The sequence below is a fragment of the Euphorbia lathyris genome, chromosome 2 (assembly GCF_963576675.1).
Source record: "Euphorbia lathyris chromosome 2, ddEupLath1.1, whole genome shotgun sequence".
In the NCBI taxonomy this organism is placed as follows: Eukaryota; Viridiplantae; Streptophyta; class Magnoliopsida; order Malpighiales; family Euphorbiaceae; genus Euphorbia; species Euphorbia lathyris.
Genome location: NC_088911.1, coordinates 105,276,626 through 105,294,167, shown reverse-complemented (window position 1 = coordinate 105,294,167; position 17,542 = coordinate 105,276,626). Strand labels below are relative to the sequence as shown.

Here is a 17,542-nt window from a genome sequence, read left to right as displayed (position 1 = left end):
ATCCATGCTCACTTGACATTCAAAAAATAAGTGAGCAATGGTTTCATCTTGCCTTCCACAAAGGCTACATTTAGGATCAATAGACAAATTCCACTTATTTAAATTAGTTTAACAGTCAATCTACCTCGAAGCGCAAGCCATAGAGAAAAACTATGCTTAGGAATGTGCCTGTAACCCCAAGGAATAATCCACCAAGTCACTTTATTCTTTTTAGGAACCAAAACAATATAAGCACTTTTCATAGAATATAACCCTGTTTTAGAATGTTTCCAAGTAATAACATCCGCTTCCACCCCAACACTCAAACCACGAATAAGTTCCCAAGCAGAAATCGAAAAATGAAATGGAATGAAGCATACTTTTTCAAGATTTGAAGTTGAAGGCATGAAATAGAACTTAGTTGGATGATTTGGTTGGATACTTCAGGAAGAGAGACACCCACCAGCACCACAATGGCCAGACTCGATAGGGAGGGCTGAGAGAATCGAGATGAGAGTGACATGGCATCCGATTCCGGTTGTTACAAAGTTCAGACAGATGAAAAAGTAAACTTCAGAGTCATCCTTTTCTAAGCTAAAGTTCTTCATGGAGATGAGTTTTTATTTATTCCAATCCTTCATCTCTGTTAAGTCTCTTTTATTTTATTTTTTGGGGATAAATTAGGTTTAGAAACGCAATTGGCGAAATATTTAGAGTGGGGGAAAATTAGGTCTTTCTCTCCAAAACAAAAGTCCCCACCCTAAACTTTTTCTTATTTCTTTCTTAAGATTGCAAAATTTACGTACAACTGCAACACTTCACATCGTAATAGGGTTGTGAGTTATTAGATTTAAATTTGTTTTTATAACAATTGCAACACGTTTTACATAGTGTTGCAAAATGAAAATTAATATATAAAATGCAGCATATAAAGGCAACATATTTATTTTGTGTTGCTATTGTGCATCTATGGCGCAGTAGAAAGAGTTTGATTTGTATTTTGACTTGTCCTATCCCTATTAAAAAATAAACTTGTCTGTCAGTTTGACTTGTCCTCGTCCAAAGTATCTGCTCCCTCAGTTACAACAATAATGATGTATGTTTTTCCCTTTTATGACACCATTCAACAAGTTGTCATGTTTAAAAGAGAAGAAAAATGGAAATGGCCTTCTCCTATCTCTTCTATAGCCAAATAACTTATAAGTATGCTTGGAAAGAGGATAAGAAAGGAGGATTTAAATATGCTTCATCAGAAATTAACTTTTGTTGCTCTAATTTGATAAGAGTGACTCGACAAAATGGTGTAGGAGAAGGTCTAATATATAACATATATATTTAAACTCTAAAATTTAGAAAACGATGCACAAAAGAACTGTTTGTACATTACAAATAAAAGAATCAGAAAAGAAGATGCAGAAAAACCAATGGTAATCCTCTATTTCAAATCTGAATTATGCTTCAACTAATCAATAATAGTTCTAGACAGAAAATAAAATAAAATAAAGCTTATGAAAAAACAGTCTAAAATATATAGTAGCTAGCTAGAGAAAGATAAAAAAAATTAAACATTAGTAGATGATGATGATGATGATGGTCCATTGATATGAGAGGATGAGTCTTTTATCTCCCTCTTGCTGCACAGAACTAGTAGCCACGTGGTTATCTCCAAAACAGCAGCAATGAGTGCTAAGACAATGATAATGGCTGTGTATGCCTTCTTCCATATATGGCCTGGCTGCAAAATGTGAAACCCTTTGTAGATGTTGACGATGCTCATTACCACAGTAGCATATCCAATAGTGCGGTGATATATGTTCCAGTAGATTCTGTACTTATGATCTGGCTTTGGCCTCAAAAACAAAGCAAACACTTGAAGACTCGCAAAACAAAAGAGTGTTATGCCCAGGATTCTATGCGTGCTATATGTTATTCCAGGAGAACGAGTGCCGAGAGACATGCCAGTCCCCCAGCCAGCAACACCAATAATATAGGCAGACAATTGGCAACCACCATGAAGGTAAAACCAAGCAGGGTTTGTTACTTTGAAGGCTTTCAAATACCTAGCTAACATTATTCCAACTGGCATCATAAAACCCCAACTCACTGCGTTTAGAACACCATGAACATTCTTTTTCTTTGTTTTGGAAGAAGCAGCAGCTGTTCTTGTTGCACCAGCACCAGCACCAGTTGAAAAATCAATAGTCCCAACTGATCTTTGATTAGCCCCGGACATTGAATGCATGCTGAAACTAGTTCCGGACATTGGACCTTCCTGCCAGACTTGATTCGTCTTTATCAAACTGTTATCCAGATGTAATGTCGCAAATATTATCATCTGATTGTTTGCATACTCAGCTCTGATGTTTGAGACTCCAAAACTCAAGCTGCCGTTTTGCATACTCGGCTGATAACTGTCGATTTGTGTGGTGTATGCAGTTGGTATGCCGGCGGAATTGTGGAAAGCTACGAGTGCCTGAGATCCAAGCATTTTTTGGCCGGTTGGATTGAGAGACCAAACGATCCAAGTGGTTGTTGATGTTTCAGTTTTGCGGAATGCGATATCGGCAGTCATGGTTGTTGGATAGTATGTCCAATGAAGGAAAGAAGTCAGTACAGGAAGATCGGTGCAGGATTCAAACTCTTGATTTGTCGAGAAACGGTAGGATTTGCAGGTGTTGGTCTGAGCTAAAGTTGGGGAAATTGAAATACATATTACAACACAACAAAACCAGAGAAAACATTTACCAGCCATGGCCATAAATTGCTTCAAAGAAGATGATGATTGAATGAACGAATTGTGAATCGGTATTTCTATCATCTATATATAGGTTATTTCTTTGATCAAATTTCCTAATCCTAATATGACTCAAATTTCCTAATCCTAGTCGAGTGATTAGTCTTAATAGTTTCCTAATCCTAGTCCAAAATCGGTTCTTTGATTCATTTGCTAATCCTTGTCTTAATAGGATTGCTTTTGACGGTCTTCTACTTTCACGGAAAGTATTAAATAAACCTAATCCAATAGTATAATCAGGCTCTGTTCTCTATCGCTGAAAAAAACTGAACTGAATTGAATTGAATTGAACTGAATTGAATTGAACTGAATTGAATTGAACTGAACTGAATTGAACTGAACTGAATACTGCTGAATACTGAACTAAATTTAACTGAATACTACTGAATACTGAACTTAACTGAATGCTACCGAACTTAACAATAATGATGATATTAGACTTTAAAATAATTTTCATGATAATATTGGACATTAATGAACTTATAATAATAATAATGGTTCTAATAAATTTAATAATATCAATAATAAATAAATATATTATTAAAGATAAAACTAAATTGAATATCAAATAAAAGCCCGGGATGATAAAATCTTGGCTCGATAAAAGCCTATGAAATTAAATAAAAATAAGTCTAATTTAAATTACAAATACAAATTTATATATAATTTAAAGCCTATGAAATTAAATACAAATCTTCATATGAATACAAACTCTTAACTTTTTATTTTAATTAAGGGTTAAAGTGCAAAAATAACGTTTTGGGTCAGAAGTAATTTTACCTCTAACGTCTAAAATGGTGGAATTTTATCCCTAACATTGATAAATTGGATAAATTTGAGAAATAATTCATAATATGGATGCAATTCCTAATTTTTAAATATGGATGCATACTTTAGTTTTATTTTTTTTTATTAAACCATATATACTTTAATAAACTATCATTTCTTACTTTTATCTAATTTATAGATAATGATAAACTATAAATAATAATAATAAATAATGATAAATTATAGATAAATAATTATAATAAATTATATATAAATAATTATAATATAATAAATAATGATAAAATACTGAAACTGAATGCTGAAACTGTATGCTGAAACTGAATGCTGAAACTGAATGCTGAACTGAACTGAACTGAACTGAATTGAACTGAACTGAATTGAACTGAACTGATTGTTACTGAAATTAAGTGATAAAAAACAGGACCTAACTAATCTTTTTATTTGCGGCTTCCATTCTAAATCAAGATAAATGATTTTAATGTTTTTAAAAAATAAAAATAATATCACAGTTATTGACCAATATTATTTAGATATAAACTTAAGAAAAAACCCAACAATTCAGTGACTATTGCTGTTCCAGGACCACCGGTGGCAGCTGTTATTGGGTCGACGGTTGCTGTTGTTTCTGACCGCTGGTTGTGCCCCCAATCAGGCTTATTGGTGTGTAACGTGGATGCTGGAGTTTTTCATGGTGAAGGGTATTGCTCTTATGGTTTTTTAATTCGAAATCATAACGGTGAGTGTTTGTATGCTTGTTTTGCTGCTTATCATGGTTATTTTGATGCCGGAACGGCTGAAGCTATTGCTATAAAAGAAGCGTTGTCATGGCTTAAGGCAAATGGATACAGGAATGTGGATGTTCGCTCGGACTGTTTACCTGTGGTTCTGGCGATTAACAAGCCGTGTGTTTCTTTTTCTTATTTCTCAGACATTATTCTTGATTGTATTCTTTTATTAAAAAGCTGGGTAATTCCTCTGTCTCTTTCGTTAAACGTTCAGCGAATTGTGCGGCTCATTGTTTAGCCAGAGCGGCCAATTCTTTGTCTGATCGTGGGGAGTGGTCCTGTGCTCCTTCATTCTTGTATTCTCTTCTTTTAGCTGATTCTATTCAATAAATTTAGCTGTTATTCAAAAAAAAAACAATTTTGTGTTTTCAAACTTAATAAACGAGCACCTTGAAATTTACATTGTTAGCAAAATACAAGAAAAAATAGAGATTTTATTACATGTTTAGTAAATGACGGATCCAAAATTCACTGTTAGATGGTGCTTGTTGTGGTCTCTCCTGATTTATAAGTGCTAAATTGCTATTTTTTTTTGTATAAAAAATTTAAATATATATACGATTTTCATAGAATTTTTTATTTTTTTTCGCGACCAGTTGATGCTCAAGCCCCACTCACTCCCACCTAGACATATTCATGGGTTGGGTCGGACTGTGTCTAACCGGGCTTGACATGTAATTAGTTTGTCCAAACCCAATCCAACCCGTACTAAATTCGCATCAGGCCGGTTGGGTCAGATTAAGAAAACTGATTCCCAAACCCAGTCCAACCCGCCCTTCTAGTTTATTTTACACTAAAAAAAATAAAAGATAAAAAAATTAAATTATGATTAGTATAAAATAACAATCAGTAATTTAATTAAATATAGATTTTTTTTTATATTTTTTATACTGTTTTATGAGATATTAACAGTTGCCTCCTGCTCCCAATATTATTATGGTCTATTGGCTTAAACCTCCTCCGGACTGAGTTAAAGTCAATGTGGACGGCTCTGCTTTTGGCACTTCTGGCGAGGCAGGAGCAGGAGGTATTTTTTGCAACTATCGAGACTTTTCCAAAGGTTGTTTTGCTTTTTCTACCCCTCCTTTTTTGCTTATATGGCTGAATTGAGAGCCGTTATTTTCGCAATTAAACTTGTTTGGGAGAAAAATTGGCATCAGCTTTGGGTTGAGTCAGACTCAATGTACGTAGTTAATCTGCTTAGACATCGTTCCATGGATGTTCCTTGGAGTATTCGACAAGAGTGGTTGCATTGTCTCAGCATTTGCTCTAGGATGAACATTCTCTTTTCACACATCTTTAGGGAATGAAATAGAGTTGCTGATGCATTGGCAAAGTTTGGAGTCTCTTTCTCAGTGATCAATTGGTGGCCTTCAGCTCCTGCTTTTTGACACAGGTTTATCAATGATGACATTTGTAGTATTTCACACTTGCGTTTTCTTGACTTTTCCTATCTTTTCTCCTCCCTTCCCCCTTCTTTTTGTTTGTTCTCATTCCTCTTCTATTGTTCAAACACTCACTTTTTTCTTTTATTAATATATTACGGGTTTGTCAGTTCTTGGGCCATGGGTGCTTACCCCACCCAAGTTATGTCTCGTCCCAATTTCTATAAAAAAAAGAAATATTAACAGTATACAAGATTTTATTTTGTATTTCAAAAGGAAATGCATATGTTGTACATAGTGTATCATATGCATTATATTTTATTGAGTTATACTCTCTAACAAACTTTAATATATCAAATATTAATTACTTTTTTAACAAAATAATGGTAAAATCATAATATATAATATAAGGGTAAGTCGGGCTAGGTCGGGTTTGAGATTTTTAGACAAATCCCAAGTCCAACCCATTTCATGTGCGGGCTTGAACGGGCATAGACCAGACCGGGCCAAGCATAAAATATATATGTCCAAGCCCAACCCATAGAGGGCGGGCTCTTGAACATGTCTACCTTGATCCTTATTGTCTAGTGGATGTTTGATTGCAACCATCGTCCTCCAAGTATCTGAAATAAAATGCCAATATCACAAAACTTTATTTTTGAACATTAAATTCATCAAATTTTACATTTGATTTTTCTTATAGCCATTTTAATCAGATTATGTAAATAACAGTCACCATAATTGACATGCGCATGGACGACACATTAGACAAATTATCCATGTGGATTAGCAAATTTTAAAAGCTGATATATCACCAACCCCAATTTGGTTAAACCGACTCAGTCCAAAGTAAAAAAAAAGAGTTCGGATCAATTCTTATTTAACTTTATTGGGCTTGGTGACAGGTCAGTTTTTTAAAATTGTTAATCAACCTAGAGATTTTGTCTAATGTGGCGTACACATGTCAATTTAGATGACTGTTATTGCTATAATCTGATTAAAATGATTACACGAGAAATCAAATGCAAAATTGGATGATTTTAATGCTAAACAATGAAGTTTTGTGGTATTAGCATTTTATTATGATATTTGGAGGCAATTAAACCGCGCATTGCACTACATCATCCATGTGCTAAACCAAAAATTTAAGATTAAACCACCTATTTATTTGACTCTTAATCTATCCAAATCTTTTTGTAATTTGACCCTAATCTATTATTTGGTCACATTTATTGGTGAAATTTTGTCTGATTTAAATGAAGACTTAACATAACCATTATCTCATAATTCCTTAAATATCATCCATTATGTTTTTAGATAAATTTATCGAATGATGTTATCGAATAAAATATTTTAAACAGTAAATTGCATTTCTAAATATTTTAAACAGTAAATTGCATTTCTAAAGACCTAAATAATGGAATTTGACAAAAAAAAAAAAAAAACAAACACATGAGCAAAGCTCATGACTTTTGATGCTTGGTCCGTTTTCTATAAAAATTGGATTTGAAAACGCCAAAATCCAAAACTTCAAAATTGATAAAAAAATTATTAATTTGCTATTGCATCAAATATTTTGGGTGTTACTTCTTACCGCCTCCAATTTACCTCATACCGCCTCCATTTGGACAATTTTGACCTTTTGAAGAAAAAAAAAACGTCAAATTTGGTCTAGGTGGGTGCTAGATCCGCCCAGCCAATAGGCTGGGCAGATCCAGCACCCGCCCAGACATGGTCTGGGCGGATCCAGCATCCGCCCAGACAATGCCTTGGGTGGATATACAATCTGCCCATCCGCCCAGACCATGTCTGGGCAGGTGCTGGATCCGTCCAGCCTATTGGTTGGGCGGATCTAGCACCCGCCTAAACCAAATTTGGGCCCATGCACAATCCTATACCTTTTAGCGACGAAAAATACAAAATTCTCTAATTTTTGTGACGAAAAATGCTAATCGTCACAAAAAACATGCATTATGTTCATGATTTTTTTGATAAAAAAATTGTAAATTTTATTGTTTCCGACTCATAATCATCCATTTTCGAGATTCGAATTGTCGCATATCAATTATTTTCATAATTTCAATTATTATTGTTCGAGTTTGTGATTTTAGAGAAAGAATTTTTAGTTTTTTTTATCAAAATTATGAAAAGGGCAAAAAAGTCCAAATGGGGGCGGTAACAGTAATTTGGAGGCGGTATGGAGCAAATCATTTTTCATAAACTTTACAAGCTTGTATACACAACTACTTCCACCCTGCTTTTTATATATAAGCAAACCTTTTCAAGAAAGCATAAAATAAGTTCATAATATTTTTTATCATAAAGTAGTGATAAATTAATCAGTTCAGAAGTTAAAATTAATTAGTTAATAATAGTCAATTATAATTTGAAAGTTCTAATACATATATATTAAATTTTGTTAGGTTCTTAAAATTCCAGAGTTCCTTACCTAATTTTTTTTCTGTTTTTGATATATTTTGTTGAACAAGTTGTCTATTTAATTAATATAATATCAACTCCTTTGCTTGAAAATAAAAGTCTGTATGACAAGTTATTTGCTTAGGTGTTTTATTATTCAAGGTTGAAATGAAATGTAAAGTTGGACGAGTTTAATGTTAAAAAAAGAAGTTTTGTGATATTGACATTTTATTTCCGATACTTGGAGGACTATGGATGCAATCAAACCTCCACTAGACAGTAGGGAGGGAGTTTGAGCACCAATTGGTCCAGAAAATGTAAAAAATTATGTGAAAATCGTATATGTAGTTTTAACTTTTTATGCAATAAATAGCAATTTAGCACTCATAAATCACGAGAAACTATAACAAGTACCACCCGACAGTGATAAATCTCAACCACACTAGTGAGCAGATGAAGCATAGTTCTTGAATCAATCTCCATGATTATCCTTCTAAACCCCTTCTCCCAAGCTAGGCAAAGACCGAAATATAATCCCCAGAGTTCACAGCTAGAGAGATTGTACAATAGCCAATATTGGCACCAAATACTCCTAACCAAAGACCATGCACATCCTGAATTAGACCCTAGTCGAAGCAAGGCCATAATTCCCTTTACAAGCTCCATCTGTGTTAATCTTGACCCATCCCTCCTCAGACGGGTGCCAACGGATCCAAATACTCCAAGGGACTGCCAATCGACTATCAAACACAGTAACGTAAGCCTGATTAAACTCCTCACAATAGCTTACCACATGATATGTGTTATACCTCGGCTGGCAATTGCTTTTAAACACGCATGTATTTCTCCATTTCCACAACCACCAAATTGCAAATGCAAAGAGGACGTGCCAATGAACATTCTGAATAGTCTCATTAACACTCAGATTCTGTAGCAGCCATACTGATAGATTTCCCATAAAGAATGCAGGACAGTGAAGCAGCCGTACGAGTCTCAACTAGAAAGATATTGCCACCGCACAGTCCCTCAGAACATGTAATTCAGTTTTGTCATATAGGCATCATGCACACACCGAAGAGTCTGTTGGACGTTGCCACACACGATTTACATTACACATTATTGCACCATGGGCCACCTGACAAATGAAGCCTTTAATCTTCTTAGGGACCTGATTCTGCCATATTAATTTCCAAAAGTTCGTGCATGCAGCCGGGGCATGGACGTCCAGCAAACCATAACCCATCATGATTGTGTACACACCTAACATGCTCAGTGTCCAGAACCATGGATTGGGTACCTGACTCACCGGACAAACAACTAATGCTGCTAATTTTAGCAAGTCCAACATACTTAACTTCCCGTCGAGACGCTCCCAATCCTAGTAGTTCCACCCCACATCCCAGTACGAGCATAGGGCCTCCTCAAGTTTAGCGGCATTGACATCAGCTGATCCATTAGCCACTAGTACATAATCAGCGCATCAAATGTCTTTATATATAATTCATCATTATTTGTTATAATTGATTATTATTTATTATAATTATTATAATTATTTATATATAATTTATAATCTATTATATATATATATATATATATATATATAATTTATCATTATTTATTATAATTATAATTATTTATATATAATATATAATTCATCATTATTTATTATAATTTATTAATGGAGAAGTGGAGTCCTCGTGGGCTCGTCGGAAGATTGATATTGTCCCTGCGCCGGAAATGGTCCCGGTGGATACTCCGACGGTCAAGTTAGTATTTGGTAAGAAAGTGGTTTAGTGTAATAAATAGGAGAGAAATCCTACATTTCTGGTGGATGTTTGTGTTGGTCCCGTGTGATTAGTTCCAAGGGGGGGTTAGGAACTAATATAACTTTTTCGCTTAATTACGCTGACTTAATAAATTCTTTGAATTACTTAACTCAGTTTTGGTCAGCACGGCCGAGAGATGTAAGACAGCTTTAGTCAGAGGCTGACTAGAACCGTTTTACTTGTGAGTTAGGAAGTAACACTTAAGGTCAGCTTCCAACTCAGCACTCTGATTACTCAGTGTCAGCTTATACAATTTATATCTTGAGTAATTTAAGCAAACAGCACATACATATATATATTGAGAGAAAGGGTTAGGAATTACTCAGCAAGATTTATCCTGGTTCGGCCTCACCGCCTACGTCCAGTCCCTAGAGTCCTTCCGGGCTTTTTCAATCCAATACTGAGCTCTTTAAAGGTAGAGCACAAACCGTTTACAAGGCAGTTGAATATGCAAGAGTACCTTCCTCTATTCATCTACTCAACTCCTACTGAGCGCTATAACCGAACACTCAGATTTTTCTCTACCGCTGAGTACTAAAACCGAGTACTCAGCATCACTCTCTCAATCTTTTACAATTGATACAAATCTATTCTTTCTAGATGAAGAACACTTTAGATGAATACAAATTCAATCTAGCTTTTACACAGATATAGAAATTTGGTGTAAGATCTTCTTTCTTGTTTGAATGTGCTTTGTATGTATGCTCTTTTTCTTTTTGTAATTCGGCAAAGGATCCAAGTGAAGCACTTGTCCTTTTATAGTGAATCCCTGAAGCCTCAATCATTTGAATCTGGAAGTATCCGTTGAATTCAAACGGCTCCTTGAGTCATTCACTGGTCAGCATACAGATTTTGCAGGCCAATCCTGTCGTCTGAAATTAGCAGGCGTCAGGCTTGTCTTCTTCCGTCAGTTTCGTCTTTTAGCTAACGGCCAGTTGACCCATGCGTCTTGAAACTGTCTCCGTGCGTAATTCCAAAGCTTCTGTTATTGGTGCAGACAGTTGTCGGATCTTATCTTTTAGCAAACGGATCATTCGCACTGTCCTGTCGAATACTCAGCTTGAACTTATAGACGTTGCTTTTGTTCTTTGTCTCTAGCGAGACTGAGTCACATTCTACTCAGCTTCCGTGGTCAGCTTCGTCTGCAAGCTTTAGTTTAGAGGAAGAATTCTCTTCTTTGATACTGAGTTGTGTTCCACTCAGCTTCTTTAGTCAGCTTCATCTTCAAGCGTTTGTCTGAAGATGACTTTTCTTCTATTATGATGAGTCGAGTTCTACTCAGCTTCTGTGGCTCATGCTGACTTCATTCTGTCGTACTTTTTATTTCTGTTCTTACTTATAATTATACTCAACATTGAACAAACACATTAGTACAATTAAATCAAAGCACTTAAATTTAATTGCCCCTTAATCATGGATTAACTTAAATAATTTTGTCAAATCAAAATCATGTGGAAAGGTGTTTCAACAGTTTGGTCCCCTTTTATAGGTGGGGAGTGCCTGCTTTGGGCTTATTGGTCTTGGCTGGGTTGGGCTTGGCCCATATCCCTTATCATTTATCAATATTGTTAAGTTCAGTTCAATAACATTCAGTTTAGTTCAGTAGCATTCAGTTCAGTAAAAAAAGAAGACCTAACTCTTATTTTTCATACGAAACCCTCATACTAGTCTAGTATGTTTTAAGGCAAGTATGTATATATGCAAGAAAAAAACAATGCTTACTTCTTACTTATTTAAGTAAGAGCATTTTTCCATATGTATTTCAAGGAATAGGCAATATCTATTATCTATTACATCAAGATACTAACAAGCCTATTGAATCGCGACTAATTCTGTAGAATCTCACGTACTATTTGTAGCAACAACAATTATAATAATCAAATTGGAGACTGAAATCAATACAACAGTAAAAAAAATTATAATCAAAGAACCGAAACATGAAATATCAGAGAACCCAGTTATAATCATGATTGCTAGAAATCGAAAAATGAAATGGAATGAAGCATACTTTTTCAAGATTTGAAAGTTGAAGGCATGAAATAGAACTTAGTTGAATGATTTAGTTGGATGCTTCAGGAAGACAGACACCCACCAGCACCACAACGGCCAGACTCGATAGAGAGGTGATAAGTCCAAAATGTACTTAATTTAGCATGCATAATTGTGTTTGTTTTTGTGTAATTTATGTGTTAAGTACTTTATTTTGGAAAGATTTCACGTGGATATTTGAGTTTTGTTTGCAAGGTATTAATTATTTGGAAAACGTTAAATTAGAGCAAAAATGGGTTAAAATTGAGCAAGATAGCAAGCTTTCAAGTAAGTCACGTCCGAGAATTGGAAGTCGCGTTGGAGAAGTTGTAATAATTCTCCAAGGACAAGAAGCAAAGTCTCTGTCATTGACGAGATTGCCAAAATCTCGGCAGAGGCGCGCTGGCAAGGAAACGCATGCTTATTCCCCCTCTCTCCCTAACGTGTCGCCATCGAGATTCTTGATTCTCGGACCCGTCAGCAGCAGTTCATGCACTTTTCCATCCTTATCTTCATCCAAGCGACGCATCTTTTCATCCAGATCGAGGCTACTCTTCACTAACTGACATGCCTCGCCAGCATACATTTTGGAGATTATAAAAGGAGGAAAATTCTGTAGAAAAAGAGTTACACAAAATTCTATTATTTAATTACATACATTAGGATTTCTTGTACTTAGAGTTAGGCTTATCCAAGTTACGTTTATGCTTCAAAGTGGATCAAGAGATTTCTATTTCGAAGACTCAATAAGAAGATCCAGAATTGAAGGCAAATCAAGGCGTAACGAACCTATGAAGTATAGTAAAGGATTGACAACCCGTAATTATTACTTTGTTTTTATGCATTTCAAGTTTGTTCTTCTTTGTTAAACTTGTGATGTTTATGACTCATAATAATAATATATCTTTTAATTCAATTCCATTTTCACTTTGTTTTACTTAAAGTTTGATTTAACAATATTCTTTAAATATTATTAATTGGCGTTTACATGTAAAAATGCTTAGAAAGAAATTTAGTATTCGAACATGTAAACTTTGTTGAACACTTAAGTAAATTCGGGTTTAGATTTGGTCATTACGGTAATTCGAGTAATCGGGTTTAGATTCTGAATTTGATTAATGTTTTCAATCTAAGATCGAAAGAAAAGACTGATAACAGTTTAACTCCTCTAATTGAATCAATTAGTAATTTATTCCATTTATTTTAAATAAAGCAAAGTTTAAAGTTGTGTTTTTGGCTTAGCATGAATTAACTTTGGAATAAGTTGTAGTTTAGATTTAATTTCTGTAATTAGAATTAGAAAATATTTCACAAATATCAATTTTCTATAAACCTCGAGAAAACGAATAAAGAAACAATATAAGTTAAGTATCAATTGTGTTCTCTGTGTGATTGATATCTTTTATTACTTAAACGTGCAAACTGTATACTTGCGGGAAACCACCAACAAGAGGGCTGAGAGAATCGAGATGAGAGTGAGATGGCATCCGATTCTGGTGGTTACAAAGGTCAGCCAAATGAAAAGGTAAGCTTTAGAGTCATCGTTCTAAGCTAAAGTTCTTCATGGAGATGAGTTTTTTATTCCAATCATTCATCTGTGTTAGTCCATTTATTTTATTTTTTGGGGATAAATTGTGTTAGCCCTTTTATTTTATTTTTTTGGGATAAATTAGGTTTGAAAATGCAATTGGGGAAATATTTAGAATGGGGAAAAATTAGGTCTTTCTCTCAAAAACAAAAGTTCCCACCCTAAATTTTTTCTTATTTCTATCTTAGGATTGCAAAGTTTTTTTCAATCAATAATGCCTTCAATAAATGGCAGAAGCATAAAACTCAGGATCTCGTCGTCCAAGTTTCTCCCAATGAACTCTAGGAGCTCATGGGTTCTTTGTCTCTCATCAATCATGATGATGCTTCATCCTATTTTCTATGAAATTTTCTGACTTTACAGACTATGTTTCTTGTGGTACTTTGATGAGTAACTTTCAAAAATTATAAAAAAGTGAATCACCAATTTCATGAAAACCAGTTTGTCCTAGCTAGTTGAACCAAAAATCATTTTAACAAAGACCCTCTCAAATTCCATCCACACATATGTGTAGCCTATATGGCCAGTGACTCACATATCAGCCATGTAAAAATTTAGATAACTATAGGTAAAACACATGATCTAAAAGAAGAGGAATTCTCATTATTACCAAATCAAAGCAGGTGGACCAAAGATAGATATTGAAGAGAAGAAAAGAAAGTCATTGTGGAAAAGATTTTTTGATAAAGGAAATGGAGAAATCACTATATTCAATGAGATAAATCTGCATATGAATATAAAAGGAATCCATAGATAATATTGAATTTCAAGCTAAATATAATATGAAAACAACTAGTTTGGTCCATGTAGTGAAGGGGCGGGGCACCATTAGTCCGTAAAGGGGCATTGCTAATTGCTTCTTCCACGTAGTACTTTGACATTTCATGTGTCATGCAACTTTGAATCAGAAACTGCCATGTTTTATTTTTAGAGAGAGAGGGTGATATAAATGAAAGAGAGAGAGAGAGAAAAGTGCAAAAATTAAGGAGAGTGAGATGGGTTGGGTAGATGAAGACGAGGATAGTCATTTAAGGGTAATAGGGTAATTATACATTCGGTGGGTCCCACTTTTCTTAAGCGATGAGTTGAAAATGGATGATTTTGAGTTTGACTTGTATTGACCAGGAATGATCGGTCATTTTTACCTATTGTACACCATAGTGTGAGGTCCCCTATAAAATTATACACTTTAGTGTGCAAAATTGAAGGTTAAAGTGTGAAATGGTGCAAATGTTGTACACCACATATGTAATTTACTAAGCAAACATTTACCAGCCATGGCCATAAATTGTTTCAAAGAAGATGATAATCGAATGAAGATGTTCTCTATATGGTGGAGAGAGTTGTGAATCGGTAATTTTACTTATCTTTAAAAACTTTATTCTTCGTATCAAAATTCATTTTTCTTTTTAATTATTATGGCTTGTATATAGGATTGTTTGGATTAATACTAAACATCTCTTATTGATACAAATTTGGGAAAAACTTATCAAAAGTGCATAGGTAATCTAAAAAAGAACAAATTGATAAACCAAAAAAATCATATAAAAGAAAAGGAGGTTTTTGAAAGATTTCAATAGAACAAAGGAAATATACCTTATAGTAGAAGTACCCATACAGGTGTCATATGTTAGGATGATGAAGATGATTTTGAATTTCAACCTCCCTTACAAGAAGATTTTCACTGTGTTTTTTTAACAAACTCCTAGAGAGTATCTTTAGCGCGGCACTAGTATTAGACTGTTTCAAAATTGCATGAAGATCTAATTGGTTAGGTGATAGAGATAAAAAAAAATCTCTATATTTTAGTACAATTTTAAGGATTGTTTTGTATCTTTTATTATCTTTTTATTTGCTTTAATAGTAATTTATCATTGTTTTGTCAATTTTAGGTTTTGAATTACTTTTTGGGTAAATTCCAAAAACAACCCCTGTGGTTTCATGTTGTTCACAAAAAACCCCCGTGGTTTGTTTTTACCAAAAAAAAGGACCGTGTTATACGTCGTTACACGAAATAAGGAAAATGACTTAACAGTGTTAAATCTGATGACGTGGCAAGGGGCAAAATTGTCTGAATCAAAATAAAAAAATAAAATAACAAAAAAAAATTAAAAATTAAAATAATAAAACTGTACCACCATTCTCTTCTTCTTCTCTCTGGCTTCAACTTCTTCTTCTTCTTCGTCTGGGCTTCTTCTTCTTCTTCTTCTCGGTTTCTTCTTCTTCTTCTTCGTCTGGGCTTCTTCTTCTACTTCGAATAGCTAGCCACTTTATATTTTTTTTTCTTTTTCTTCTTCTTCTTTATTTCTGGAAATTTCCAGTCAACGGCTGGGCTCTTCTTCTTTTTTATTTCTAGAAATTTCCAGTCAATGGTTGGGCATCACCTAAACGGTTAAAATCTCCGGCCGGCGATTACTTGCTTTCTCCCGCCGTTATGGATTGGATTAAAGTAATTCCAAACTAGATCACGTTCTCGCCTATCCTGACAACCGCGTGATGCTCGCTCTCAGAAAGGCACATTCCCAAGGAGAATCGTTGAAATATTTTGTTCTCGCCGTTAATCGTCAAGTTTCTCGCAAGGATCAATACAGTGCGGTGTTCTATTTTGCCTCAGAAGGTCCTATTCCTGCCGGTTCGTTGTTGTACCGTTTTGTTAACGGAGATGATGCATTTCGGAATCAGCGGTTTAAGATTGTGAATCGGATCGTGAAAGGATAGCTGCTGGAGACGCTGTACGGTGGAGGAGACGTCGTCCAGAAGAAGAAGAAGAAGAAGAATTTAATTTTCTTTTTGTTTTTTTGTTATTTATTTTAATTTTCTTTTTTCTTTTTTGTTATTTTTATTTTTTTATTTTAATTCGGACAATTTTTCCCCTTGCCACGTCATCAGATTTAACACTGTTAAGTCATTTTCCTTATTTCGTGTAACGGCGTATAACACGGTCTTTTTTTTTGGTAAAAACAAACCACATGTATTTTTTGTGAACAACATGAAACCACAGGGGTTGTTTTTGGAATTTACCCTTACTTTTTTAGCATTTTATTAAATATTCCTAACTTTTGTCAAGTATTTTGTGACTTTTGATAAATTAATCTTTATATGTTATTTTGAGTTTTATCTGTACCCAAAATTAAGAAATTAACTTATAAAAAATAAATCAAATTTGACTTAAGTAATTAAAAAGGATTTTTGGTAGGATTATTAATTAATTTTGGGTGAATTATATAAGCAATATTTTATGAGATTTTGTACAGATTTTTAGAGATAAAGGTGGAGATTTTTAAGGATCAGAATCAGGATGCTTTTCTGACCAGATTCATTGGACTCAGCCTTTCTGATCAGATTCATTGAACCTACTCAAGAGTTTAAATTCAAATAAAAATTCTGCAGAATATTTTGGCAGATTTTTAGGGATTATCGTTGGGCTTTTCGTATTTAAATAATTTGATTTTCCATGCCCAGAAATTAATTAGTTTTTATTAGATAATGTTTGAAGAGTTAGTTTCTCATTAGAATAGTTTTTCATTAATTAGTGTTTCATTAGAATAGTTTTTGCCTTTTACTAATTAGTCTTTTATTAGAATAGCTTTTAGTTTTTCATTATAAATAGTTCCATTAGTTAGGAATAATCAGTTAGACAAATTGTAAAGTTAGTCAGTTTACAGTTTTTGTAATCAGTTTTTCATCAATCAATTTTTAGTTTTTAATTTTAGTTCTTAGAAGATCTTTAGTTTTGTGTAAAAACCCTAACCCTAACCTTGAAGAATCCTCCTCCTTCCTCCATCTGTCATTGAAGAACACCAAACTCCGTGCTCCAAGAGGATTATCCAAGGCTTCCATCCTTCAAGTCCTAGGAAGACGTCTACACTGGTCGACAGGTTCCCTGAAAGGGATTTCTTTCTCTTTTATATCTATTTGCCTCTGATCCATTCTATGAATCCTAGGCTAAT

At 34.2% G+C, this 17,542-nt stretch overlaps 1 protein-coding gene across 1 annotated transcript; it reads right to left on the bottom strand.

Annotated features, from left to right (window-relative positions):
* Positions 1-1,540: 1,540 nt before the first annotated feature.
* LOC136217337 (cytochrome b561 and DOMON domain-containing protein At5g47530-like) lies at positions 1,541-2,737 on the bottom strand. The gene has a single exon (XM_066003935.1). It carries the CDS (start codon positions 2,735-2,737, stop codon positions 1,541-1,543), a length of 1,197 nt encoding a protein of 398 aa, XP_065860007.1.
* Positions 2,738-17,542: the final 14,805 nt, after the last annotated feature.